The 25,731-nt window shown below is 49.5% G+C and overlaps 3 protein-coding genes across 24 annotated transcripts in view; 2 read left to right on the top strand and 1 right to left on the bottom strand.

Moving 5' to 3' along the window:
* The window catches only part of TTBK2 (tau tubulin kinase 2), a 142,513-nt gene extending 134,225 nt beyond the window's left edge, over nt 1-8,288 (top strand). For all 12 annotated transcript variants that reach the window (XM_023619152.2, XM_070238425.1, XM_070238459.1 and 9 more), the window contains one exon: nt 1,303-8,288. In XM_023619152.2, coding sequence (XP_023474920.1) covers nt 1,303-1,765 — 463 coding nt within the window. In that variant the 3' untranslated portion in view covers nt 1,766-8,288. The remainder of the gene's footprint in view (nt 1-1,302) is intronic.
* A 1,303-nt stretch (nt 8,289-9,591) lies between these two features.
* On the top strand, nt 9,592-22,134 carry CDAN1 (codanin 1). Of its 6 annotated transcripts, none has more exons than XM_023619100.2 (28): nt 9,592-9,748; nt 9,956-10,443; nt 10,655-10,861; nt 11,057-11,226; nt 11,338-11,451; nt 11,538-11,616; nt 12,006-12,126; nt 12,310-12,419; nt 12,912-13,001; nt 13,685-13,760; nt 14,253-14,458; nt 14,765-14,885; nt 15,036-15,182; nt 15,297-15,463; nt 15,838-15,925; nt 16,146-16,235; nt 16,438-16,492; nt 16,710-16,843; nt 16,928-17,031; nt 17,291-17,449; nt 17,815-17,878; nt 18,052-18,130; nt 18,314-18,462; nt 19,678-19,785; nt 19,908-19,971; nt 20,130-20,311; nt 20,567-20,674; nt 21,328-22,134. In XM_023619100.2, the coding sequence occupies exons 1-28, from the start codon at nt 9,659-9,661 to the stop codon at nt 21,451-21,453; spliced, it is 3,696 nt and encodes a 1,231-aa protein (XP_023474868.1). In that variant the 5' UTR covers nt 9,592-9,658; the 3' UTR covers nt 21,454-22,134. The 6 variants fall into 6 exon arrangements, 4 of the variants coding, with proteins under 4 accessions (XP_023474868.1, XP_023474861.1, XP_023474854.1 ...); XR_011427202.1 differs by having other exon boundaries at nt 9,616-9,748; nt 18,314-18,415; XR_011427204.1 differs by having other exon boundaries at nt 9,616-9,748; nt 18,314-18,415; nt 20,154-20,311.
* A 1,982-nt stretch (nt 22,135-24,116) lies between these two features.
* STARD9 (StAR related lipid transfer domain containing 9) overlaps nt 24,117-25,731 on the bottom strand; it is a 122,323-nt gene continuing 120,708 nt past the window's right edge. For all 6 annotated transcript variants that reach the window (XM_005603100.4, XM_070238483.1, XM_070238491.1 and 3 more), the window contains one exon: nt 24,117-25,528. In XM_005603100.4, the coding sequence (XP_005603157.1) occupies nt 25,427-25,528 (102 nt within the window). In that variant the 3' untranslated portion in view covers nt 24,117-25,426. The remainder of the gene's footprint in view (nt 25,529-25,731) is intronic.

Consider the following 25,731-nt stretch of genomic DNA (forward strand, 5'->3'; position numbering starts at 1 on the left):
TTTCAAAAGGTGATTCCATGAACAATATTCACACATCCCTCTTTTTTTCTACTTGGCATCTGTTATTAATAGAGGTGGTATATCTGCGGCTTGAGCTGCTTTGGACTGCCACAAACACATCTTAAGTATCATTTATTATTTAGCAGTTTACATGTCCCCTAAAAGTAGCTCTTGGTGACCCAGCCAAGCATGTGGCATTGTGCCAGTTATTATAGAGCTGACCAGTCTGGAACTCATCCAGGAACTCAGTGAGAACTCAAATTATACACTTAGATCCTGGCACAGAGGAATTATTTGATTTCATTCTTCAAATTTTACTGTAAGATCTATGAGGGTAAGCTTAACCAGAATGAGTTTCTTGTCACTTGTCAAAATAGGTAGATGGTGGAGCAGGAGGAGAGAAAAATCAGAGGAAAAACATCAGTAACTTATTGCTGACCCGTAATGGCGGTGATGGCTGTTTATGTCCCTGCATCCCGCAGAAGCTCATTCAACCTTGGGATCTCTTCTCCCACTTCCTTTATGAGGAGTGGCATGTCAGCAGTGTGGGGTTTAAATTCTTTAACTGAATGGGTTTTAGGCCAAGACAGAAAGACATTTAGGGCAGAGAAGACATTGCTATTCATATGAATACTCTCCAGATTAGAATTCTGAGGTCCAGGCTCTGTTGTGAGTGAGAGGGCAGTCAGGCCCCGGACCCAGCTCTCCCAAATCTCAGCTATTGTTGGGCAGAAACTAAGGCCCAGAGAAACCAGCGACTGTTTTCTTTTGGATATTATTATGAGGTTGAAATATACTTTTATCTGTAGTTTCTGCTCTTCATGAGTACAGTTCATGTTGAAGACTTAGATTGTGGGGTTTAATGTTTGTATGTATGTATGCAGAATTCCTGTCCCAGGAGCCTTAAACAAGATGGTTTACTCTTTCTCTCCTGTGCTAACATGCCAGAGATGTTTCATTAAGTTAATCCTAAAATTAGAAGACCACATATGCCCTAGGAAGAAGGGGACCAGCAACACTTAAGTGCTTCTGGATGGCAGACATCCAAGCAAGGACTTTACTTGGGTTCCTGCATGTGGCTGCTTGGTGACCCTGTGAGGCAGATTATAGTCCCATTAAAAGCTAGGAGAGGGTCAGTAATTTGTCCAGGGTTATACAGCTGGTATGTGAAAGAGTAACTCTCTGTCCTGTAAGCATTTCCAGATTTTGACTCACATCATATATGTTATGATTTGGGACATTGTGACTTTCTAAGCACACTTGAAATCAACTAAAATGAAAATAATTCTTTGTTCTTTTAAGGCTCCGCAGATATAAAGTCCTAGGGAGTAGCAATTCCGACTCAGACCTTTTCTCCCGCCTGGCCCAGATTCTTCAAAATGGATCTCAGAAACCCCGGAGCACTACTCAGTGCAAGAGTCCAGGATCCCCTCACAATCCAAAAACACCACCCAAGAGCCCAGTTGTCCCTCGCAGGAGTCCCAGTGCCTCTCCGCGAAGCTCTTCTTTGCCTCGCACGTCTAGTTCCTCACCATCTAGGGCTGGACGGCCCCACCATGACCAGAGGAGTTCATCCCCACATCTGGGGAGAAGCAAGTCACCTCCCAGCCACTCAGGATCTTCCTCCTCCAGAAGGTCCTGCCAACAGGAGCATTGCAAACCCAGCAAGAACAGCCTGAAAGGATCCGGCAGCCTCCACCACCACTCGGCCAGCACTAAAGCGCCCCCAGGGAAGAGTAAGTCAGCCAGTAAACTCAGCAGATAGGAGCCGGGCTGCATCTCTGAAAGGTGTGAGATCTTCCTCCTGAACATGATGCATGTGTGTCCCTGTACTGTCTATTTAAAAAATCACTGTTGATCTTCTCTTCAAAAGAAAGTAACATGATAAATTATTTATAAGAAGACAAAGTAGATGATAAGGAATTACCTAAGGCAGGCAGCAAGCAGATCTGAGATCAGTGCCTCTGTGTAGGAAGGGACAGTCCAGTAAAATCCAAGGGGGAGAAACTAACTAAATGAACTCTCAGTTTTCAGCAGCCTTTGAAACAACAGAGTTGAAGGCAGAAAGTGGAATGGAATTTGAAGGGGTTTGGCGTACTTTTTTAAAGGCTCTACTCAAAGATTATATAGCAAAAGTGAAACTTCTTGTTTTAATATTTTCATTCAAGACTTCCCAACCTTGGAGAGTCAGAATTGCTCTGATATTAGAGTATGTAAGAAATCTGTTGCTGGGGAGCCAATGCTCATAAATGCTTGGCTTGTGTGTTTACCTGGTGTATTGAGAGTTCACACCTTTACTTGGTCTCATTCCTAGTACCCTCCCTGGATTTCACATTTTTTAAAGTTAGTGTTTCTCGCCTGATCCAATCTCTCTTCTTTTAACAATACATTTTAATATGCTTTTAGCAGGACATGCTGAGATTTTCAAATCCAATTACTTTTTTTTAGTCCCCTAGTATTTTTCTTTAGAGCAACAGTTCTTAACTCAGTATATTTTTATTGTGAAAAATAACTGATGAAAGTTAGGTAAAGGAAGGAAAAGTCTAAAGAGAGCTATTTTGCAGGCTTTAGTGCTTTAGGGAGAGAGGGATAGGGTGTGGGGTAATACCCTTCCAGACTGAAGAACCCTCTTCCCCCGTGTTAGTTCCTCTGTGGAGGGAAAATTTACCAGAGTGGACCTTGCTTCCTTAGGTCTTCTAAGTAGCGACTGTCTCTAATATCAACCTCCAAGATGACATCAGGGAAGTACAGTACTATGGAATGTGACTTCCTGCTTTTAGAAATTTAGAAAGAAAAATGGAAAGAAATTAGGTTCATTGTTGAGGCTTATAATCTTTAAAGTTTGTATTTTATACATTTAGCCAATAGGGAATGAATATCTGGGGAAATAAATTTAGGCTCAATATTTATCTTTTAATGTTTTATTACCTGCTTTTCCTGTGCTTTAGTTTGAATATTTGGGCTTCTTGACCTGATTTCCATGTAATGTCAATTTATAAAACTATAAGGAGGATCATATTTATTCTGATCTCACTCTTCTGCTAACAGGAATCAGGCAAAATTAAATTATACTAGACTTTTAAAATGGGCTCTTTTATACTCTGTAGGTGTTCTGTGTTGTAAAGACCTTATTGAGGTCAGGCAAATTGGTCTGCTTGCTGTTGAAATCTGCCTTCTAGCAAACATCTGTGCTTTTTCTCTTTGACCTTGTGTTTGGTCAATCCAAACCTAGTATGGTTGACTTGGAAAACAAAAAAAGAAAGAAATATATTTCCTCACCAAGTGAACATATTCTAATGCTGCATCGAAGCTGCCCTGAAGCTGCACTGAACTTATCTCGTTCTCTTTATCTGTGTTGAGCTCTTTAAAAAGAAAAAAAACCTCAAAACACTATTGAGGCATATACGGTCTCCTGTAAGAAATGTAGCATAGTGCGGAATCTTAATTTCTCTCCAGTTTCAAGCACTACAGAGGAATGCAATAGATAAGACATATCTGCCATTTAACTAAAGCAACTGTAATGTCGGAAGGCCGACCCTGCTGTATGATACTGTATCAGAGCTGCTGTAACACTGCTTGCATGTCTTCATGGTAAATCATATTATAAATATTTATAATATATAGAGAAACATATGCTTAGATAATCTCATTCTTTCTCATTCTCCATTTCAAGAGAATTTCAAGATCACAGATGGTAAAATTCCTTTTATTGTGTATCTCGTGTACACTTGGGTCTTGCCTATCTTCATTTTCTGAAACTATGTTCTGGGCATGTGACACTTGATTCTTCTTGCCTTCCTTGTGTTTGTGTATAATGCAAGGGTTGGCAGTCTTTAACAAGCCAAGATAGGTTATTTAATTTTCATTTTTGAAAGATTTTAATAGAGGAAAAAAATTACTGGGACATGCTTGTAATACCGGTTCAAAAATTTGTCATGTTAATCACATAATTCTGTCCTTTATGGTTAATATGGATAAACTGGGATGATAATCATGGGTCTAACATAAATTGATTTTTTTAAAAAGGACCATCTAACCTCTTTCACCTCACTTTTTTAGGGGGCTGGTGGAGCGTAATTTATAATTAAGAAATTATCTTCTTTTTCTGTTGTATTAGCTAAATTGTGCTAAAAGTAGCCAGCTTTAAATCCTGACCCCTCTAGTCAGAAATGTGCTCATGGTCACCGCTGCAGAAGCTAATGAGGCTACAGTTGTGGTCTGTGTGTTATTTTATTTGTTATTGGCGTTTCTCTGCTAGTAGTCAAAACTGACAGTGATGGCAACATGTCAACTGAATATTTTCTCTTTCTTGTTTCCTTCCGTTTTTCTCCCAAATATTCCACTGTGTTGCCTCCTTTTATAAATGGCACTGACAAAGTCAAGATCTGGAGAGAAACAGCCTCGTTGTCTAAGAATATTTTATTTTGCACTTAGAGGAAAGAGTTACCAAAAATGTTTCTGCTCTGATACTTTCAAAAGAAAACAGACTACATCTTATGTATCAATAGGTCCACTTAAAAGTACTGTCTTACACAGAGATTTACTTTATGGTTTTTTAAAAGCATAGTTTGTGCTTTTAGATGTTAGATGTCTCAGGCTAAAAAGAGAAGTTGGCAGCCCTGAGCAAAGCACTTTGGCACAAGGATTTTTGTTTTTGTTTTATTTTCAAGTATCATACAGAGAATGAACTGATTTTTTTTTTGTTCTTTTTAGTTCTTTATTTTTTATTTATTTTTGGTTTTTTTAGTGATGGCATAGTTCAGTGACAAACATAGGTCATCCAAGTAATTTTAAACCAGTTTGGGTATTCAACCTAAGATGAGGGAGATGGCCATTATTAAAATCAAGCCAAACTCTACTAAAACTAATATGGGACAGAAGTTAAAATTATCTTATGAAAATGAAGGACCTCCTGGTTTCTCCTGTCATCTCCTGGTAACCAAAATGGCTGGTTACCTAGTCACACTTGACTTACCCTCCCTTGTCTAGTCTCTGGAATTACCTGGGTGGAGCAGAAGATGAAATTAGCCACAGCTCAGTCCCTTTAGGTAGCATTATTCCTAAATTATGCTGCCAAATCTCCAGGGTGTACACATTGGTTGAAATATTAAAATTTCACAGAGAAATTTTTTGCACAGCTTAAAGGCATTTAATGTAGAGTGAACAAAGAAGGAAAATTGGGTCATATCAAATTTAACCTGAAAGCACAGATTATAAACATTTATGAATGGCAAGTCTTAGGCAGGCACTCTCATTCTCAACTGGGTATGCAAGCTGGCCTTGCTGACAGTGGCGTAGTTACATTTACTGTTTTTTTAAGTTGCATGTTGTGAAGTGAATGTTTTTTGTAAAAGTTGTCAAGTTAATCGAGTCCTAAATAAGTAGCCAAACGGTAATTGAGACCCACTGTTGTCATTATCCACTTTAAAATACTAAACCAATCTCAGCTGCTTACTAATTCAGTGGACGAGTCTTGCAGTAGCTCTTAGTTTAGCTCCGAGTCATATGGGAGCTTGAGGTTCTTCAGCGATCATCAGAGAGTCCTTCCAAGCCACAGATTCTGACGTGAATGTTTCTGTGGCTGCATTCAATCTACAAGGAAAAAGTGAACATTGCTGCATGTTTTATAAACCCGGACACAGATAGTTAAAACTAATTAATTTTTTAATTTTCCTATACCAAATAGCTTTGAATTAAAAACAAACACTTTTTCTCCTAAAGCAGAGAATATTTTGTTCTAGGAACTACATTCTTAATCTAATAACATCAGGAATTGGTGACAGGAGAAACAGAATCCAGAATTCAGAATTTAGTGGCTTAGGGAAAAAAATGTTTCTTACTCTGGCTATTTGAAAATATATTTGTAGATAAGTCTAGATTTGGTCTTGGAGATCAGAGTTTTCACATGTTAAAACTTTTTTTCATTCCTTTATATCTATCAAAACGTGGTGTATGTTAGGGAACCATTTCTTCCGTCCTGTTCGTGTATTTTGGAATTAAGTTGTTTGCATTCACTCTTTTCAAGTCTGCTCATTTCTGTGTATCTGCATTTACCCCAGATGTGCTGGGACTTTGCCTCAAAGAAGAGAGTCTTTAGCACCTGTATCACCGAGGAGAGAGAATGGGTGACGGCAACTGCATTGTTTAACTTTCTTGAGTTTAGTTCTATAGACAGTTTATTTGCAGAATGGTTACTATGTTTTAATACAACAAGTATTACAGGATTAAGGCATGTAACCACTATGATAGTCCTCACATGTCAAAGTTCAGAACCCACAGGTGTATATTTAGATCTTAATTTAGGGAAAGGAACAAGAGGCAATTCCCAGCCTCAGGGCCATACGAAAGGCTGTAGTACATGGAAAACCCCAGGTAGTTGTTATGACATCCCACTTGCCTGTTCTCATCCAGTAGAGCTCTGGCGTGTACCTCGAGGATATGAGAACAGTGTGAAACATCGTATCATTGGATGTTCTCAGTAGTTTGGCAGTCCCTCTGGAATTATGAGAAGTTTAACCCAGACCATTTTGTGAGCCTGGGGAACCAGTCTCCCTATTGTTAGGGAGAACTGCAGGAAGTATACGGGGAATTCCTGTGGTTCTTAGTAACTCCAGAACATGGGAGAAGGATCCTTATTCATTTAAAAGGGAATTTGAATGCTGCACCCCTCAGTCCCTGAGAAATCTCTGACTGGAGATGAAATGATGATGTTAAAGTCTTGGCCCTTCAATGCATTTTCTAATTCAGTTGTGATTATCTGCTCTGACTTTTAAAATGTAAGCTTGATGTTTAGTTATTCCCCTTGAGGAAATCTGGGTCAAAAAATTAAAGGATGTGACAAGATCAAGATCACCTTGAGGTTATGCATAATCTCAAGACAATACCCAAGTAGTACCACTTTACTCAGTAATGATTTGAATATTTCCTTAGACTTTGCTGGATCCTTGGTTTTAAGGAGATGTGAAAGACGTGAAGCCTTTCCCTTCATTGCCCTGTGAAACTTTAGTAGGGTCTGCCTCTTTAATTGGAAGTGACAGTATGGACACAGTATGTATCACTGGTGATGTTGATATGTCTCTCAGATTCCCTGGGCCAGGGGTGCTGGGTTCCTTGACCTGGAGAATAGGATTCAGTGAGGCAGATCTTTGAGCCCATGTGACTGTAGGATTTGCTGATGACATAATTTTACACACTAATGATGGATAGGAATTTTACCTCTTTTCAGTAGTTTAATATTGTTTCATATTGTGTACATAAGTGTTCACTCACCCAGTTACAAACATTGAGTAAACCAAGTTTTTATATATACTACCCCAGCCATATGATGCTTTTTTTCCCCACTTATAATATACAGTTTAAATCCTTAAAAATTCACACACAGCACTTCTCGATACCTGGAGTCTGTCTGGCTGTTCTTCACTCACCCACAAGGAGTAAACAAGGCTATCAGAGCTTGAATGTGATTTATTTTAGGGAGCAACCCAGGGAGGGGAAAGCCCTTGGGACTTTTTCAAAACTATTTTCTTTTTAAACTACTATTCACCAGATAGGTAAATTAGTTCACTAAGGTAAAAAGCATTCAGAAATACAGAGATAGGAAAAAAAAGAAAATGTAACACTGTGCCACTTGGGGCTCTGAAATCGGATTGGGGGAGCTGAATAGAGAAGAGAACAGCTCCGGGGACCCAGGCTGGAGCCCCCCTCCCTTCTCCCTCGTACACAGTTCCTGGTCGCTCTCCTCATTCCTTTCCTGAAACAGCCAGTGCCAATTTCATGGGGCCATTTACTTACAAGTTCACAGCTTTTAGGAAAAAGAGGGAGGGGAAAGCATCTAGTTTTGAATTAGATACAACTTTTCAAAGTTAGGAACTATTGGCAGCTGTTGCATCAGATTGAACCGCAAACTGGAAGAATTCTCTCGTGTCAAGCACGACCAGTGAGTTAGACTAGAGGACTTCGGTGATTCCAGTTTTCTCCCTTTCATCTCTTCTTTATGAAATCAGAGTGAGGAGAAATTGCTCTTTGAAATACTACAAAGCTATTGTATCGTTCCCTTTCCCTTCCAGCAGCCCTCTTTATGCATTTCTGTTCAGGCAACCAAGGACATAGTGTTGGCAGAAACACGAGTGCTTTTGTATAGGCCACCTGTACATAAAAGTGTAATTATTTATTTAATTTTCCCATTTGTATCATATTAAAGCTTTGTACAGTGTTTTAAGTTCTGTTTTAAAATTATTTTGTATTTTATTTTTATAATCTAGTAATAAAATATTCATTCCGCATGCAAACTCTAGTTCTATTTGTGCGGTGGTTTGGATTTCAAAAGTGGGATATATTGTTTTTCTAATTTAACAAAGTTATTGAATGCAGAGGTTACAAGATCCACAGGGAACAGTGTTACTATAAATACAGTACCACATCCAGGAGTGACCTAGAAAAAGCAGCAGCGGACTGAATAGAAACTAGGTGTTCAGTATCCCTGCAGATAAAATTCAAGGTTCAGGGACATGAGGAGATGGTTCCCCGTGTAATAATGGGAAGTGTTCAAAGCTCCTTTTCAGGCCATCCTTCTGTCTCCGGCTGGAGGTACTTTGTACTTCCCCGCGGGAAACACCCTCTGTAGCACTAGAGTGATGCCTGCTCCCCGCCGGCCTCTCCCTCCCGCCTGTGACCTTCCTCTGAACCAGAGCAGCCCTCGGGCGCGTTCGCGCGGCCGCTGCTTCCCACGCTCCTGCTTCGGTTTGGCCCGGGAGGTAGCGCCATCTGTTTTTCTGTGCCTGGGTTCCCTGGGTTCCCTTTCTTCATTTCTCAGACAGCAGCAACATCCAAAGAGCTGACTTTCATGGTTTTTGAAATAAATTCCGAAATAACTCACGCTCCCAGAAGCTAATCATGAATGTGCGTATTAACCTCTCAACTGCAAAGTAGTTGAAATACCAACCCGGTGTAAACCCATCATTACAAGGTGTAAGGGAGGCCAAGATACAGACAAGCGCTTCAGTGCGCAGGGCGGCCTGAGGGTTGTCGCGGGATGAAGAGTTAGGGGCTGAGGATCACGGAAAGCCTTCCTGCGAGGGTTCGGTCTTCAAGTCTGACAGGGTCATCAGCTGATGGTGAGTGCGGGGAAACCAGGGGTGCCGTGTGGACCCCGGCATTGAAAACCCAGCCTTTGGAAAGACAAGGTCAAAATGAGGTTAGGCTGCCTTATCCTAAGATCCTGAGGGTGGGGACGGTTGACTCTAGAAAGCAAAACTCTCCAAAGAAAAGAATGCGCCTGTCGCAGAAGATGCAGGCAGCTGCCTCTCCCGGGAATCGTTCCCCTTCACGGTCCGGCCGTTCTCCCGGCCCTCGGTCTGCCCCGCCGCGTCCCCGCGTCCCGGCAGGTCGCGCCTCGGGCCAGGGCAGCCGGGGCGGGCCCCAGCGACAGCCGTGCGGCTGCATTTCGCGGCCCACGGGCCTGCGCCGCAGCCCTGACGGCAGGCGGCGGCTGAGCTCCGGCCTGGGGAAGCCCCGCCGCCGCCGCGGGCCCGACCCGCCCTACGGCCCCGCCCCTCCGGCCCGCTGCCCAACCGTCGCCCTTCGGCGCCGGCCCCGCCCCTCCTAGGCCGCCCGTGGCGCGCCCGCGCCTGCGCAGTCGCCTCCGAGCGTCCCGACCGGGATGGCGGCCGTTTTGGAGTCGCTACTGCGAGAGGAGGTGTCGGTCGCGGCCGCCGTGCGGTGGATCGCGCGCAGCGCCCAGAGTTCGGAGGTATCAGCGCCGACACGCCCCCAGGCCTGACCCGAGGCCGCTTCCCGCGGGAGATCCCAGCCCTCCGCTGCCCTTCGTCTCGGGGGCCTGGCTGTCAGCCGGGCGAGTGTGCTCCAGCCGCGGGCCGCTGCCCGGGCCGCCCGCTCAGCGCGCCCTGCGGCCCGGCTGCTGGCAGCTGACCCGCGCCCCTCGCCGCTCCTCCCCCAGGATGACCCCGGGGAGGCGGCCGCGCTGAGCCCGCTCCGGCCGCTGCGGAAGGAATTCGTGCCGTTCCTGCTGAACTTCCTGAGGGAGCAGAGCAGCCGCGTCCTCCCGCAGGGCCCCCCAACCCCCGCCAAGGCCCCGGGCTCCTCGGCGGCCCTGCCAGGGAGGCCGGGGGGCCCGCCGCGGGGCAGCCGCGGGGCGCGCAGCCAGCTCTTCCCTCCCACCCAGCTCCCGAGCCCCGCCGCCGAGGTCCCTTCGGCCCGCCGCGGGGGCAGGAGGCGGGGCCCGGGGCCGGCCCGCGAGCGCGGAGGCCGCGGCCCCGCGGGCCTGGAGGAGGGGGCCGGCGGGGAGGGTCTGCCCTGGGCCGCGAGCCGGAGGCCTCGGGGCTCTGGCAGCCCCGGCAGCCCCAGCCTCGCGCGCTCTGATCCACCAAACCTCAGCAACCTGGAGGAGTTCCCTCCCGTAGGCTCGGTTCCCCTCGGCCCTGCAGGGTGAGAATCAGCCCTCATCTGGGGGATGGGGAGTCAGCACCTTAGGGCTGGGCGCCCCGCAGTAGAGCGTGGGGCTGGCTGGCTGGCTGGAAGGTTGGGAGTGAGAGAAGCACAGCGGTGAGGGGCGTTGGGCACAGGGTCCAGCCGTTGTGGGGCTGGAGGGGCCGTGCTTGAAGATGGGAATTTGAGAACGACCTGTGGCTACTCTCAGCAGGACGAAGCCTTCACGCAGGATCAACCCAACTCCGGTGAGCGAAGAGCGGTCACTCTCCAAGCCCAAGACCTGCTTCACCTCACCCCCAATCAACTGTGTCCCCAGTTCCCAACCCTCAGTCCTGGACACTAGCCCTTGGGGCCATGGCCTTCCCCCAGGGTGCAGAAGTCTGCAAGAGGAGCGGGAGATGCTCAGGAAGGAGCGGTATGGCCTTGCCGCTCCCTGGGATGTCAGCTTCCTCCCTGTGGGGATCTGCAGGGCTTTTCCCGGAGGTTGACTTGCCCCCTGGGACCCCTGGGTCTGTTTCCTGGGCTGTGACTGCCCTCTCTGGAGGAACCGGAGTGTGGCTGTGGAGGGGAAGCCAGGCTGACCGCTCATGACATCTCTCTGTCTCCATAGCTCCAAGCAGCTGCAGCAGTCACCTACTCCCGCCTGTCCCACCCCAGAGTCAGGGTCTCCCCTCCCCAGCCGGATAGGAAACCTCACCGCTGAACCCGCGGACCCTGCTGGAGTGTCTTCCCACCGGCGCCTGGAACTGGTAGCCCTTATCTACTCTTCATGCCTTGCAGGTGAGTGAGCACAGGGCGCGGAGTGGAGCTGCTTGTAGAGCTACAGGGCAGGAGAGTTGAAAAGGCACATGGAACTGAGCCTTGGTTCTGGATGGTGCTTTTTATATCCAGAGAACCTGGTCCCAAACCTCTTCTTGGAGCTTTTCTTCATCCTTCAGCTCCTTACTGCCCGGAGGATGGTGGCCGTCAAGGACAGTGACCTTGAACCAAGTCCAGGAGCTTTAGGTCGGTGAGCAAGGCTCTTTTTGAGAAATGGGGTCTGGAGATGGAACAATTCTTAACTGACAGACAGCTTGGTACAATCCTTCTAGATTCCCTGGAAAGTCCACTGTTCCAGAGCGTCCATGACTGTGTCTTCTTTGCTGTGCAGGTTTTGGAGCATCAGTTTCAGTGAGTTTCCCGAGCTGGGGCATTTGAGCCTTATTCCCAGTGTCCACTTGGTTCTCTGGCCACTCGGGGTACATGCTTGTGCTTAACACAAATGCAGTGCCCTGGACTTTTTCCTACACGTGACCTTTAGTTTTGTGTCAAGACTGAATTTAGCTCCTGAAAGAATCACACTGCCCCTGTGGGCTTGGCAGCTGACTTTTGGGTTTATGTCTAATGTTCCTGTCCTGCACTCTTGCTCCCTAGGTCACATGTCCTCCCCCTTTGCCTCCATCATCTTTAATCCTTGGCCCACGACTTTGCCTTACATACCTGCTCCACGCCCCAGATAGTGCTCTGGGTGCCTACAGTCTGTGTCCCATCCTCAGTCGTATGTGCTCTTGTCCCTGTAGAGTTCTTTCCTGTCTGGACAAAGGGACCTTGAAGCTGTTGGCTGAGAATGAGCGGCTGCTGTGCTTCTCACCTGCTCTGCAAGGCCGCCTTCAAGCTGCCTACGAGAGCAGCGTTGCTAAGGTAGTGACCCCATCTTAGACGGCTACTAGCCTGGACCTGGCCCTTCCAGCCTCAGAGTCCAGGCAGCCCAGCTCACACTACTCTAGCATCATGTGGGCTAACTCTGGGCAGGAATGCGGAGATGAAGTTTTCTAAGTGTGGACTTTGCCGGCTTCAGTTCCTAATGTCACTGCCATATTTTAGGTCTCCCTGGCGATGCCACCCTCTGCTCAAGCTGTCTCCTTTCAGCCGGAAACTGACAATCGTGCCAACTTCTCCAGTGACCGAGCCTTTCATACTTTTAAAAAACAGAGGTGACCAGAAAAGGGAACTTTTGGGGAGGAGATGAGGCAGCATTTTCTCTGGGATTGGCAGCCTATGTCGTATTCATAGAAACTAGGAATTTGGCACTAACAGGTGGTGCTTTAGCATCACCAGCCCCTTCCTGCCAACCATCATAAGGACCACGTAGCTTCATTCTGTTTCATGCCCATGGACTTGGACCTCTGACTTTAGCAGCCTTCTCACAGGTATATGACTTTGGTCACAGAGTTCTCAGACAAGAGAGAGCTGGACCAAGTTTCACTGCCCTCAGAAGTTCGTGCGGCATGTCGTGTGCTGCTCCTGGGTCTGGAGCGTTATCATCATGTAGAGAACAGTGGGGAGGATGAGGAACGGGGCTTAGACAGCCCTGTCCTTTATTCTTCCAAGCTAGGGAAGGCGCTCCTGGGCAGGAGTTAGATTGGCTGGGAATGACTTGGATCAGCTGTGCCTCAGGCGATCAGGCATTCTCGTGTGTCTCTCAGGGATGTGTTTTATGAGGTGCTTCGAGAGTGGGAAGATCACCATGAGCAGCCTGGCTGGGATTTTGAGAAGGGCTTGGGCAGCAGGATCAGGTAGGTGCTCACACCCTGGCCGCCTTGTCCTGCTTCCGGCATGAGCAGCTTAGTGGGGCCTGGGTAGCCAATGGGAGGAAGGCTCTTCTCCCGCTCCTTCCAGCCCAAAGCTGTTATCTTCTGTCCTCCATAATCTCTCCAGTTATTATCAGCTCTGCCTCTACTCAAAAGGGATTTGTCTCTCCAGCTCCTTCCACTCAGAAACAACTCATACATGTTTTGTGATTGCAAATGCTTGGAAAAGTGCAAAGCTCTTGTTCCAGCATGCTTGGGTTTTGGCCCAAGTCACTAGTTAGACCCTTTCCAACCACCTTTTTCTCCATCGTCTAGTTTGGCAATTCTGATAACTTTGCACAGCTGGGTAACTAGGATGCAGCGAGAACATCCTCTGTCCAGTGATCTCCCTTCCACATTGGTCATGAAGCTCACTGGTGCTCAGTGTAGACTAAAGATGGGAAGGGTGTATTTTTCTTATTTGGTTAAATGTATCCCTAGACTTGAGGGATCTTGGTGCTGAGGACAGTGTCCCTTTTCTTTTCCTGTGTCCTTGTGCCAGCAGCTCTGGCAGAGGTCTCCCCAGGCCCTGGTAAAGGGCTGAAAGGCGCAAGGATCGGCTTGTTCTCTCAGATCTTTCTCTCTCTTCTTTGTCCCCTCACGCTCTGTTCCTGTCTCTTACTCCTTAGAGCCATGATGGGTCAACTCTCTGCAGCCTGCAGCCACAGCCACTTTGTTCGGCTTTTCCAAAAACAGCTTCTCCAGGTAATGGCCCCACAGGAGACTAATCTACAGTGGACAGTAGGCATTGGAGGCAGCCAGGTGATGGCTGGCACTGCGGGAAGGGGCAAGCAGCGGCAGGTCCTGGGCTGGAGTTTGAACAGGAGTTCTGCTCCTTGGGTGGTGGTTGAAACCTAGGCAGCTGGAGAGGAGCCAGAGCGCTCTTGCCCCCCGCACCCCTGCCTGCCTTGAGCCTCTCACTGTCTCCTTCCCTTGATTTGTGCTATGGTAGAAAGAGCCCAGGTTTAGGACTCAGGCAGGCCTGGTTTCAAATCCTAGCTCTTAGTGATCCTAGGCAAATGTTTAACTTCGCAGTTTTAGTTTCTTCATGTGTAAAACAAGTATATAATCCCCTCCTACAGCACCCAAGACATGGTTGACATTCCATGAATGTTCATTACTTCCTCCTTCCTTTGTTCAGTCCTTCTTTCCAGAAAAATTTACTGGCTGTTCGATTCTTTCCTCCCCTTGCTCCAGATGTGTCAGAGTCCTGGTGGTGCTGGGGGCCCTGTCTTGGGTGAGGCTCCAGATGTGTTAAGTATGCTTGGAGCTGACAAGCTGGGGCGGTTGCGGCGCCTACAGGAACGGCTTGTGGCCCCTCAAAGCAGCGGGGGGCCCTGCCCGCCCCCCACCTTCCCAGGCTGTCAGGGCTTCTTCAGGGACTTCATCCTGAGTGCCAGCAGGTAAAGGTGCCCTGTGTCTTGCAGGGAGTGAGGCAGAGGCCGGGAGAGGTTTGTCTTCCCAGCGGGCAGACAGTTCTCTCTCCTTTGCTGGAATATAGCAGACTGGGTGACGGCTGGGCTCCTTCCAGTTCACACTTCCTGCCTCCATTTCCCTTCTCATTCTTTCTCCCACGTAGGTAACCTCATTGCTCCTTGGCCTCCCCTCTCTACCCTGCCAAGCCTTTGTCTGGAGCACCTCTTCTCTGTTCTGGTTCTTCATACGCCTCTGCCAGTGCCTTTTTTCTTCTCTTTTTGCTCCCCCTCCAGCTTCCAGTTTAATCAGCATCTCATGGATAGTCTGAGTTTGAAGATCCGGGAGCTCAATGGCCTGGCTCTTCCTCAGCCTGAGCCTAGTGATGAAGATGGGGAGTCAGACGTGGACTGGCAGGTTGGAGAGCAGAGCAAGGGAGCTGACAGGGTTCTGACCTAGGAGGGAAGGGGGAAGGGAGGGGGCTTTTCAAGAAGAACTCTGTAACCGATTTGGAATTATTCTAGAAACCTTATGCTTAGAACCTTTTACTTCCCTGATCCCCTACAGGGTGAACGGAGGCAGTTTGCTGTGGTGCTGCTCAGCCTGAGGCTTCTGGCTAAGTTTCTGGGTTTTGTGGCTTTCCTGCCATACCGAGGGCCTGAACCACCCCCGACCCGTGAGCTCCAGGACTCCATTCTGGCCCTGAGGAGCCAGGTGAATGGGGGCTCTGGTAAGGAGGGCGCTGGGAGGAGCTGCAAGGCACTGGAGTTAGAGGGTGTTCCCCAGCCCCCTGGGCCCCACGCACTGACTGAGCGCTGGCCCTGCCAGGTGCCCCCGGCCCTGGACGTGCTGGCTCTGCTGCAGCAGGGGCTGCGGGCTCGCCGAGCGGTGCTCACAGTGCCCTGGCTGGTGGAGTTCCTTTCCCTCGCCGACCACATTGTTCCCATGCTGGACTATTACCGCAGCGTCTTCACTCTCCTGCTACACCTACATCGGTGAGTAGAGAAGGGGCCAACTGTGCGAAGGGGGCAGGGAGAACGTCGCTGAGGCTGCTCTCGATGAAGAGGCTCGAGCAGCCTGTGCGTCCTGTATGGTACCATGGCCATAACCGACCCTCAGAGGAGAGGCAGGATTTGGTCCCCAAGGAAAGGCGCGTGCAATTATTTGCACTTTCCTTGGCCCTTTTCTGCTCCTGTGGCCCAGCTGAGGGGGAGTACATGTCTGGGAGGGGCGATGAGGAGACCTTGGTCACCTCACAACAGCAGAGCCTTAGATCTGCTTTTGAGAACCAGCTTCCCAGTGACAGCTTTCTTTTACTCCATTCCATTTCTTTCTTTGCGTAAATCCAGTTCTGTCACTTACCTTTTAGGAGCCTGGTCTTGTCAAAGGAAGGCGAAGGGGAGATGTGTTTTCTAAACAAGCTGCTGCTCCTTGCTGTCCTGGGCTGGCTTTTCCAGGTTGGTGCAGTGAAGGTGCAGGTGGGGAAGGGGAGGGAGAATGTCTCAAGTCTGAATGAAGTCAGGCCAGAAGACGAAGGTTCAGAGGAGGTGTGGGAATTACCGTGACTTCAGAGGGAAGCTTTGAACCAGGTCCCTAAACCCTGCAACCATGAGGTAGGAGGTGTGCTGAGTCTCTGAAGTGCTGACTGGAGCTTGCACTGCCCTGCTCTTTTGCCAGATTCCCACAGTCCCTGAGGACCTGTTCTTTCTGGAAGAGGGTCAGTTGGAAGCCTTTGAGGTGGACACAGTAGCTTCCGAGCATGGCTTGGTAAGTGTCGGGGTCCAGCCAGAGCCAGGGGAACCGCGAGAATCAAGGAGGCAGGCTGCCTGGGATGGCTGAGCAGGAGACAAGCCAGGATTAGAGACTGAACTCTTACTTAATTCTCTGACCTGGCTGTCCCACTTCCGGCACACTGGGAGGGAAGAGAAGCCTGCCTGCCTTCCCCACTCTGGCCCATTCTCTCCCCCAGGACGGCATGCCTGTGGTGGACCAGCACCTGCTCTACACCTGCTGCCCCTATATCGGTGAGGACACTGGTCTCCCCCCAGAGGGTCCTCGGTCCTTGGCCTGTCCCTTCATGAGTACCCACAAGGCCCCCCATGAGCCTAGCACCCTAAGACGTCATTCTCTTAGGCACTCCCCAGGTGCCTCAGCCTCTTTACTCCACAAATGCTTAAAGTCCAAGATGCTTGTGATGGGGGAGGAGGTTCTGGAACTAAGCACTTGGTTTCTCTGATGCAGGAGAGCTCCGCAAACTGCTCGCTTCATGGGTGTCAGGCAGCAGTGCACGGAGTGGGGGCTTCGTGAGAAAAATCACCCCCACCACCACCACCAGCCTGGGAGCCCAGCCTCCCCGGACCACTCAGGGGCTTCAGGTAAGGGGCAGGGTGGGGGTAGGGAGCTGCCCAGCGGGGAAGAGAGTGGGAACCCTTCACTCCACCGCTCCCTCCTCTGCACAGGCACAGCTGGCCCAAGCCTTTTTCCACAACCAGCCACCCTCCCTGCGCAGGACTGTGGAGTTTGTGGCGGAGAGAATTGGCTCCAACTGTGTCAAACATATCAAGTGAGTGTGTGCTGAGGGCTGCCAATGGAGGTGTTGAGGGTCCTAGTCTTGTTCCCTTATCATTTTTCCCCTTTTAACTCAACACCTTTTTGCCAAACTGAGGACAGTCAGCTGGGGGGTGGGAGAGCCGGGGGTAGGGGTGGGGGGCTAACTTTGCTAACATCCTTGAAGTCACTTCTGACCAGATTTCCTTGAATTTGCAGCCCCTTTCCGATTCAACCCTTCCAACCACCTCCAAACCTTGCTGTCCCTGCTGCAGGGCCACGCTGGTGGCAGATCTGGTGCGCCAGGCAGAGTCGCTTCTTCAAGAGCAGCTGGTGATGCAGGGACAGGAAGGGGGAGATCCAGCCCAGCTGTTGGAGAGCTTGTGTTCCCAGCTGTGCCCCCACGGGGCCCAGGCATTGACCCAGGGGCGGGAGTAAGAGATGCCAATCTATTTGGACCCTCTCATCGCCTCTGAGCTTTATTTTTCTGACCTTTTTTCGTTCTTTCTCACTCATATCCTTTATTCTGTGTCCTCTCCCCGCCCCCTTTTTTTATTCTCTTTTTGCTTCCTCTGTAGGCTCATCTCTTTGGCTTTAGCATTTTGGGGACCCAAAGCCCAAAGTTGAATTGGAAGCACAGGTGGTTGGGTGTCCCATTCCTCCCGGCATCTGGGGTGGGGCCTGAGGGCTGACGTGCTTCCCCCGAGGTAGAGCCCTCCTGGCTCAGGCGATGGTGCACTCAGGGCATTTCCCTCCGTGAGCCAGGCTGAAAGATCACTGACTTCCTCTCTCCTTTCAGGTTCTGCCAGAAGAAGAGCCCCGGCGCTGTGCGGGCACTGCTTCCCGAGGAGACCCCCGCAGCCGTACGTAGGGAGGAGGCCTGGAGCTGGCAGGCTGGCCAGTTGGTGGTGGGAGGGGTGCACTGCTGAGTCGTGGGTGTACGCGTGAGGCTGCTGCCAGTGTGTGGGCCAGTCCTGGACTTGGGCATTCATCATTGTCCCTTGGACCCTGACTCTGCAGTCCTCCTGTGTCACAGGTTCTAAGCAGCGCAGAGCACATCGCTGTGGGGCTTGCAACAGAGAAAGCCTGTGCTTGGTTGTCAGCCAACATCACAGGTAAGGTCCAGGAGAGGGGAATGGCTGACCAAGTTTTTCAAAAGTGGACTGGCCGGAAGTAAGCGGCCCTTTAGGGGAGATGGGACTCAGAGCCAGCTGGAAAAGGTGAAGGGCACGGGTTGGCATGGGGAGCCTGTGCGGGGCTGCTCTGGTGACCGTCTCCGTTTCTCCCTTGACCTGCAGCGCTGATCAGGAGAGAGGTGAAGGCGGCAGTGAGTCGCCTGCTTCGAGCCCAGGGTCCTGAACCGGCCGCCCGGGGGGAGCGGAGGGGCTGCTCCCGTGCCTGTGAGCACCATGCTCCCCTCCCCTCCCACCTCATCTCCGAGATAAAAGTACACAGCTCCCCTATTCCCTTTGGCTCCCCTCCTCCCTTTCCCTGCTCTTTTCCTGGTCTCCCTCCTTTCTCACATCAACTCCAGTATTTGTGTAGCAGCTCTGTGTTGTCCAGCTAGTTCCTGTCTTACCCATGACTCAGTGGGACTGGGTAGGGCGAAGCTGAACTGAATGATTTTCTTAATTAATCTTCTCTGACTTTTGGTACTTGAGTCACCCAAGGAGGGTGAAAGGTAGATGTGAAAATTTTTGACTAAATCTGTATCACGCAGATGGTGATGGGAGTAGGTAGGGAATGGCTGTCTAGGGTGGTAGGAAGGGCGGTCACCCTGTTACTGGGATGTGATTTCACAAATGTTCTCCTATGCAGGAGGTCATGCTTGTTTAGTTACTGGCAGTAAAAATAAACTATCAATACTCTTGATTAAAAAAATTCAGACCGTCTAGAGCAGGGGTCAGCACACACCCCAGGGGCCAAGTCCAGCCTGCTGCCTATTTTTGTGAATAAAGTTTTATTGGAACACGGCCACACCCATTCATTACGAATTGCCTAGGGCCGCTTTTGTGCTACAGCAGCAGAGTTGAGTAATTGGGGCTGAGACCTTATGGCCTGTGAAGCCTAAACAATTTACTGTTTGGCCCTGGTCTAGGGTACTAGTGTTGGACTAAAGATTTGGACTAGGGACAAAGAAGGAATGACTAAAATTAGAAAGTATGTAGGAATTGAGAAGAAAAAGCTGAGAGGCCATTAGCTACTGGTTTTCAATATGCAGCAGGTTTCTGTACGGAAACCTCGACTCCTGAGATGAACAGTGAAGCACAAAGGACAGAAAATGTTACGATGTATGTACAGTAGGACGGTTCCCCTAAAGGCCTTCAGAATGAGATACTCTCTGGGAATTGGCTAGGTAGACCTTTGTCCCAAAACAAATTACATCTCTCAAGCTCTCTGGCAGGACGTTGTCCCCTCAGCTTACCTGCTCCATTTGTTCCCTCTGTTGTTGTCACTCGATCGCTTCTCCCGGCTGTGCTGTCCTGCCCAAGCCCAAGTCTAAGGGCACCTTGGCCCGGTGACTTCACCCCAGGGGCCCTGTCTTCCTTTTCCTCTGCCTCTCTCCACTGGCTCATCCCCACCCCAAGACACACTCTCTGTGGCCTCCTGGGCCCCAGCCTGGCACGAGGTCTCACTCTGCTCCCGCCCCTGCTCTCTCCAGGATGTGCTTTCTCTGGCTGCGGGGCCCAGGGACCCTGAGGAGGGTGTGTCCCCGGAGCATCTGGAGCAGCTCCTAGGCCAGCTGGGCCAGATGCTGCAGTGTCGCCAGGTGAGACGTGGCAGGATGTTCTTGTGTGTCCTTGTCCAGTGCCTGATAACCAGAGCTGCACTGGATTGGGGCTGCTGCTCTAAGGATGATGCTAATGTCCAGGGTCTCCTTTCTCCCCACAGTTCCTGTGCCCACCTGCCGAGCAGCATCTGGCAAAGTGCTCTGTGGAGTTAGCATCCCTCCTTGGTATGGCGCCCTGTCACATGACCCTCTTGCCAAATCTTGGGGTTAGGTACAAGCAAGATTGGAAACAGGGAGCTTTCTTCTGCTCTTCATCCTCCTAGGGGCCAGCCAGGTGCCCCTGTCTCCATTTCTTAAAGCCTGGCTTTCCTCTCTTCCCATAGTTGCAGACCAAATTCCTGTCCTAGGGCCCCCGGCACAGCACCAGCTGGACAGAGGGCAGGCGCGAAGGCTCCTGCACATGCTGCTTTCCCTGTGGAAGGACAACTTTCAGGTGCCAGTTCCGCTGCAGCTACTGCTGAGCCCAAGAAACGTGGGGCTTCTGGCAGACACTCGGCCCAGGGAGGTGAGCCAAAGAGATGGGGGCAGGCAGGCTTCTGAGCCCTCTGCAGTCATGTTCTTAGGCCCACCCGTCACCCAAACACTATGAGCTGCTTTCTTCCTTTATTCCTCCCCCTTTCTGTTCCATGCTAAAGTAAAGTAAACTCCCTTAGTTAATCTCAGGTCTCCTCCTTAGTCTCCCTGTCCTTTGTATCAGTCAAGGTCACTCACTGTGTAGCCCTCCTGGCCACACTCACCTCCTCCCCTGTGTGTGTTGCAGTGGGACCTGTTGCTCTTCTTGCTCCGGGAGCTGGTAGAGAAAGGCCTCATGGGACAGACTGAGATAGAGGCCTGCCTGGGCAGCCTCCGTGAGGCCCAGTGGCCAGGGGTAAGGAGTCCTCATGTCCCTTTTATCCTGAAAGGGGGTAAGTGATGGGGCCTGGTATTCTTAGGATCTTTGCAAAGCTCAGGGGATTTTGTCAAGTGTCTTCAGGGCCACCCTGAAATGGAGTGGCTGTTCTGGTGGCCCTTCTTCACATTTGAGTATTTATGAAGGACTGTGTCAGTGGAGGAAGGGAAGATGGAAGGCAGGTAGTTGAAAAGCATGTGGCATAGTGAGTATGGGTTTTTAAAATCAGAATAACCTGGATTTTGATTTCGGCCAGTACTTAATATTATTGTGATGTAGGGCTCAGTAATCTTAGTTTCTCCGTCTATAAAATGGGAATAATTTAGGGTTTGTCAAGATGAAATAATGTGCACGTTAATTACGTAGCAGAGGATGATAAGTACTCACTAGATGGTTCTGAGCCTCTCATCAGAGTTGACTCTCTGTGCCGGAACGTGAGCATCCCAGAACACTGATGAGACAAGGTTTCAAGTCAATGTCAACGTAGAAGGCGGTCGGGAAGAAATAAGACAGCTGGGTCGTCTACTTACTGCGGAGCTAGGGCTTGATGTTTGGGATTGACTTTTAGTAGAAAGGATGAACCATCTAGAATTATGTGTCTGCCTTTTCTGTCATCTTTCTGCTTATTTCAGGACTTCTCTGAAGAATTAGCAACACTGTTCAACCTGTTTCTAGCCGAGCCCCACGTGCCAGAACCCCAGCTAAGAGCTTGTGAGCTGGTGCAGCCAAACCGGGGGACTGTGCTGGCCCAGAGCTAGGGCTGGGAAGTGGCCCTGCCTTAGGTGTCTCACCAGGACCCTGGAACCCACCTGACTGTGCCTCAGGAGGAGGCCCCAGAGCCCAGCACCACCCCAAGTGCCCATGCTGACCCTTGCTGGTGCAGGAGTAGCTGAGTCTGTAATCAGGCCTCCTGCTCACGTTCGAAGGAAGCGTGTGGCTGCCTGGCATCCCACCAACTGCAGGCTCACCACCCAAGTCCTAGAGGAAGGAGGAGGGTTCACCTGGTTCAGGATACTGGTGGAAAAGCCTAGAGACTCCAGTCCTGGAGCAGAAGAGCTGGCATTTATAACTTGGATACTAAATGAAATGATGTGTATGGGCTTGTCGACACAGGATGCGAGCCCCACCTGCTGCTATCCCAGCATCTCTTAAAACTTTGTGGTTTGGGAAATCATGACAGAGGCAAATGACTCTTGCTTAACTTGTGAGTAAAGTTAAAACATGAATCTTGGGAGTCTGCTTACCACCAGGAGCTGGACTGCCGTCTTCTGAAAAATGCACAACAGATGAGGTGGCACTTGCCCGACAGAAACCCGGCTTTACCCTGCACCTCCCTTGCCTTGAGCCCTGTGCAGGAAGTAATTCTCGACCCTCCCTCCATCCAGGGGCCACGCACAGGGCCGAACATTAGAGCTTTTTAAAATAAACTGTTTTCTTTACCAAGGGCTTCACGTCTAGTTATTTTCACCGACTCTTCCCTGTAGAAGGCGGCAAAGTCTCAGGTGGGCGGGAGGTGGGCACTGACAGGGCAGAGCTGTACCAGTAGCTGGGCCACCTAGCAGTGCGAGCCTGGGGCCCTGTTAACTGACTTCCATGCAACTCCCTTGAAAGGTTTAGGATAATGTACAAAGTTTCCACTCACCAGATACTCCCAGATAGATAGGCTTGTTTTGTTAGGGCTGGGGGGTGTCTGACTTGGCTCAGAACAAAAGCGTTGTGCGTGTCTATAAGTGATCCATTGATTGTGACTAAGAAAGCTGACTACCCTGATAATGTGCATTACGTTCCCTCCTGTAAAATCTGGTTTTTCTACGTTGGCAGTGTATACAGAGCGATTTGGCCTCTGTCGGGGGAAGGAGAGGGTAGTCAGTGGACCCTCTTGCAATGGCTTGCAAAATCTTTTCTGTGCATACGTCTGCATTTTTAGGGGGGAAAGTTCACAGCTGTCAGAGAGGTCTTCAGACCAAGGAAGGGTAAGATTCTCTGGGCCTAGAGGGGTCTGCTGTGTGACCTTAGTAAATCCAGTGGGGGGCCCATACTCAGAGTGAGTCCCGTAAGCACAGAAAGTAAAATACGGGGGTGTCTCTCAATCACCACTTTGTAATGGCGCTTCTGCCCAGTCAGGCTGCGCCTTCCCCTCAGCGCATCTCAGTTACTCTTCAGTTTCTGCATCTGGACCTTTTTTCTTAATTTCTTCATTTCAAAGGCCTTTATCTTTGTCCTTTAAATCCAATTTATGCTACAGCAAGTTGGGAAGTTCTAAATGCCTAGGAACCGAAACAGTTAAGAAATGTTTTATCTTTCTGCGCCCATTAGGTGTGGCTGAATGAAAGCACTGCCCCAGGAAGCTGAGGCCCAAGGTAAGCAGCAGGCGCCTCAGACACCCCGCTCCGCATGAGGGGGCAGGCAGAGAGGAAAACCCGAGCCCCACTCAGTTAAACTTAGCATGGGCCCAGTCCAGCAAACTTAGTCCTTGCCTGTGTGAACCTTAAAGCCCTACTCTGGGCAGTGAGATGACAGGAATTAGACAGGCAGCTAATGAACTAGTGAACTCATTAGGTTCCTTTCCATATATCTGCTCTCTCCTAATTGTCTAAAACAGTGGTTTTCAAAGTGTGGTCACCTGGGAGTTCCCAGAAATACAAATACAGGGGCCCCCTCCAGGAGCTCCTCAACCAGGAGCTCGGGTGGGGCCCGGCCTGGGGGTAACAAGTCTTTCAGGTGATTCTGATCCACAATGAAGTCTGAGAACCATCTGTCTAAACCAAAATCTGACTTCATCACGATCATTTAGAGCCAGGTCCCTGGATTATCTTTCACACTTTTGTATTTTGCGACAAGATCAGCCTCAGTTAGTATTCTTTAGATTGCTGATTCACAGGCCTGTGTGGCTGCCCTAGTAAGAGCATTAAGGTCACCTCCAGGCTACCCATATGTTCTGATTCCCATCGCTGCCTCTCTGCCTCAGAAGCCCCAAGGGTGCACACCTGTTCAAGAGCTTCCTTCCAGGGGACTATAGTCACTGTTAGGTGTGGCAATGACTGTTCTGGAATCCTCCCTCATGTTCGTATTTGGGCTACAGCTGGCCATATTTGGGCAACTATTCTGGTTGCTATTTACATGCAAAGCAGTGCTGAGCTCATGGGAAGCACTTGGTACATATGTGGAACTGTATAGCTTAAAACTGGGCCATGAGTTGTTATTGCCACCGTTCTCTCCAGGCTAAATTCTGAGCTCAAGTGACACACTTAGGCTATCCCAGGGTAGTCTTCACTAAATAAAACTATACACTGGACTTGTAATTTGCAAGTGTTCCGACCTTTTCAATCAATAGTAAGAGATTTATATGAAAAGAGAAGGGAGTACATAAATAGGGTGTTAAATATATCAAGTGTCACCAAAAAAATTAAGCAGAAAAATAAAAGTTTAAAAGCAATTTAAAAAACCTTCAATCAATAATATATAAATAACTCAATCTGAGGTAAGAAAAAAAAATCCCTGCAAACACTTTTAGAAAAATAAATCTCTGCTGTACATTGTCTCAATACCCATATGCTCGCCCTCTCTCACCAAAGACTCTGGGCACCGAAACTGAAGCCGGGCATCTCCCCCCGACCACTTCCAGGTAACCACACAAATATTCAAAACCCAACTTCAGTCAGGCTAAGGTACAAGAAAACTGAACCCATTCTCCATCCCATCCAAGAATAGGTGGGCCTAAAGCGGCAGCGTGGAATGCTCACGAGACCACTGAAGGCCGGACCAAGCTCTGAGGGAGGTAAGGAACGGAACTCGGCTTCCTCCTAACAAGTCACTTACCTCCTCTGGGGGTCCCATTATCTTCTCTCCTGTCTTCAAAAGGCAATTTTTCACCTCTTTGCAATTCCTCTTGCCTTGTCAGCAGCCAGCTTCTGACTGCCCACCCACGACCACCCCAGTCCTCAAAGAACCTCGGCCCCTCCCCTGCCCCCTAATCTGTCCCACTTGCTTCTACAGTGGTCTTCCCATTCTACAGAGCTCTGGAGTGACGGCTCCATGACAGACCACTGCTCAGTACTCCTGACTGAGGCAAAGACCCAAATGTCCTCTCCTGTGAGGGAAAGGAAGGGGATGGCGGGGGGAGCAAAAGTTAATAATAAAGCATTTCGTAAAAATTCAAGAAGGAGAAACAATTCTGAATCAATGTTCTGGTTTTGCAGCTGTTTTTTTAAACTGTTTTTCTGTTTTGGTATTTTCTAACACTCCATCCCACAGTGGAACTGAATGCTGAAGGCAGATTCTGAGCAGAGTCTTGGCCAATGGTTGTTTGCTTCCCTACCAGCCTGAGGGCTGGGCCAAACTAACGAAGCACCGTATTGCAGACAGCACTGCATTCTCCCAGCTCAGCTGGCTGTGCCCAGTCCTGGTCCTCGAGCAGCTCATCTGCCATAGGATCCCAGAGACGGGAAAGAAAGGTGAGAGAAATCCAGAAAGGTGAGTTGAGCTTCATTCACTCTGGACAGCCAGGGCCAGGCACTCTGGCCCCCTCACTCTGCAGAGGGGCCGGCCGTGACCAAGTACTGACTGGGCTTCACTGGCAACTCAGGGCTGAGAGTGCTGTCTGTCCAGTCGGCCACAGCAGGTAGCCTCGACAATTCTGGCATCAGGGTACAGAGGGTAACAAGAGCTGCCCCAGCATCTTTGGAGTGTCCCGGGCCTGCATCTCAGCAGCACCATCTTGACGGTGAGATGCTAACTACCAAGGAAGGAAGCCAGTCTGGCTATAACCAGTGGCTGCTGTTTGATGAAGGAGCTTAGGCACTGAGCAGGAAAGCCTGGAGCACCAAGTTCTACCTGAAATAAAGCAGAGAGGGAAGACTTAAAGGTGCAGACAGACCTGAGAGTGCATGCCAGGGCACACACCAGCCACAAGTAGCCACCCCAGGCTGTGATGGGAGAAGGTCCTCAGACTATCCACAGTCCTGGAGCTTATAGGCCCCTGGGCTCTGCTTTTCAGATCTAAGCATCAGCTTCACCTCCCAGTGACAAAGGTCAAG

Source organism: Equus caballus, chromosome 1 (assembly GCF_041296265.1).
Source record: "Equus caballus isolate H_3958 breed thoroughbred chromosome 1, TB-T2T, whole genome shotgun sequence".
Lineage (NCBI taxonomy): Eukaryota > Metazoa > Chordata > Mammalia > Perissodactyla > Equidae > Equus > Equus caballus.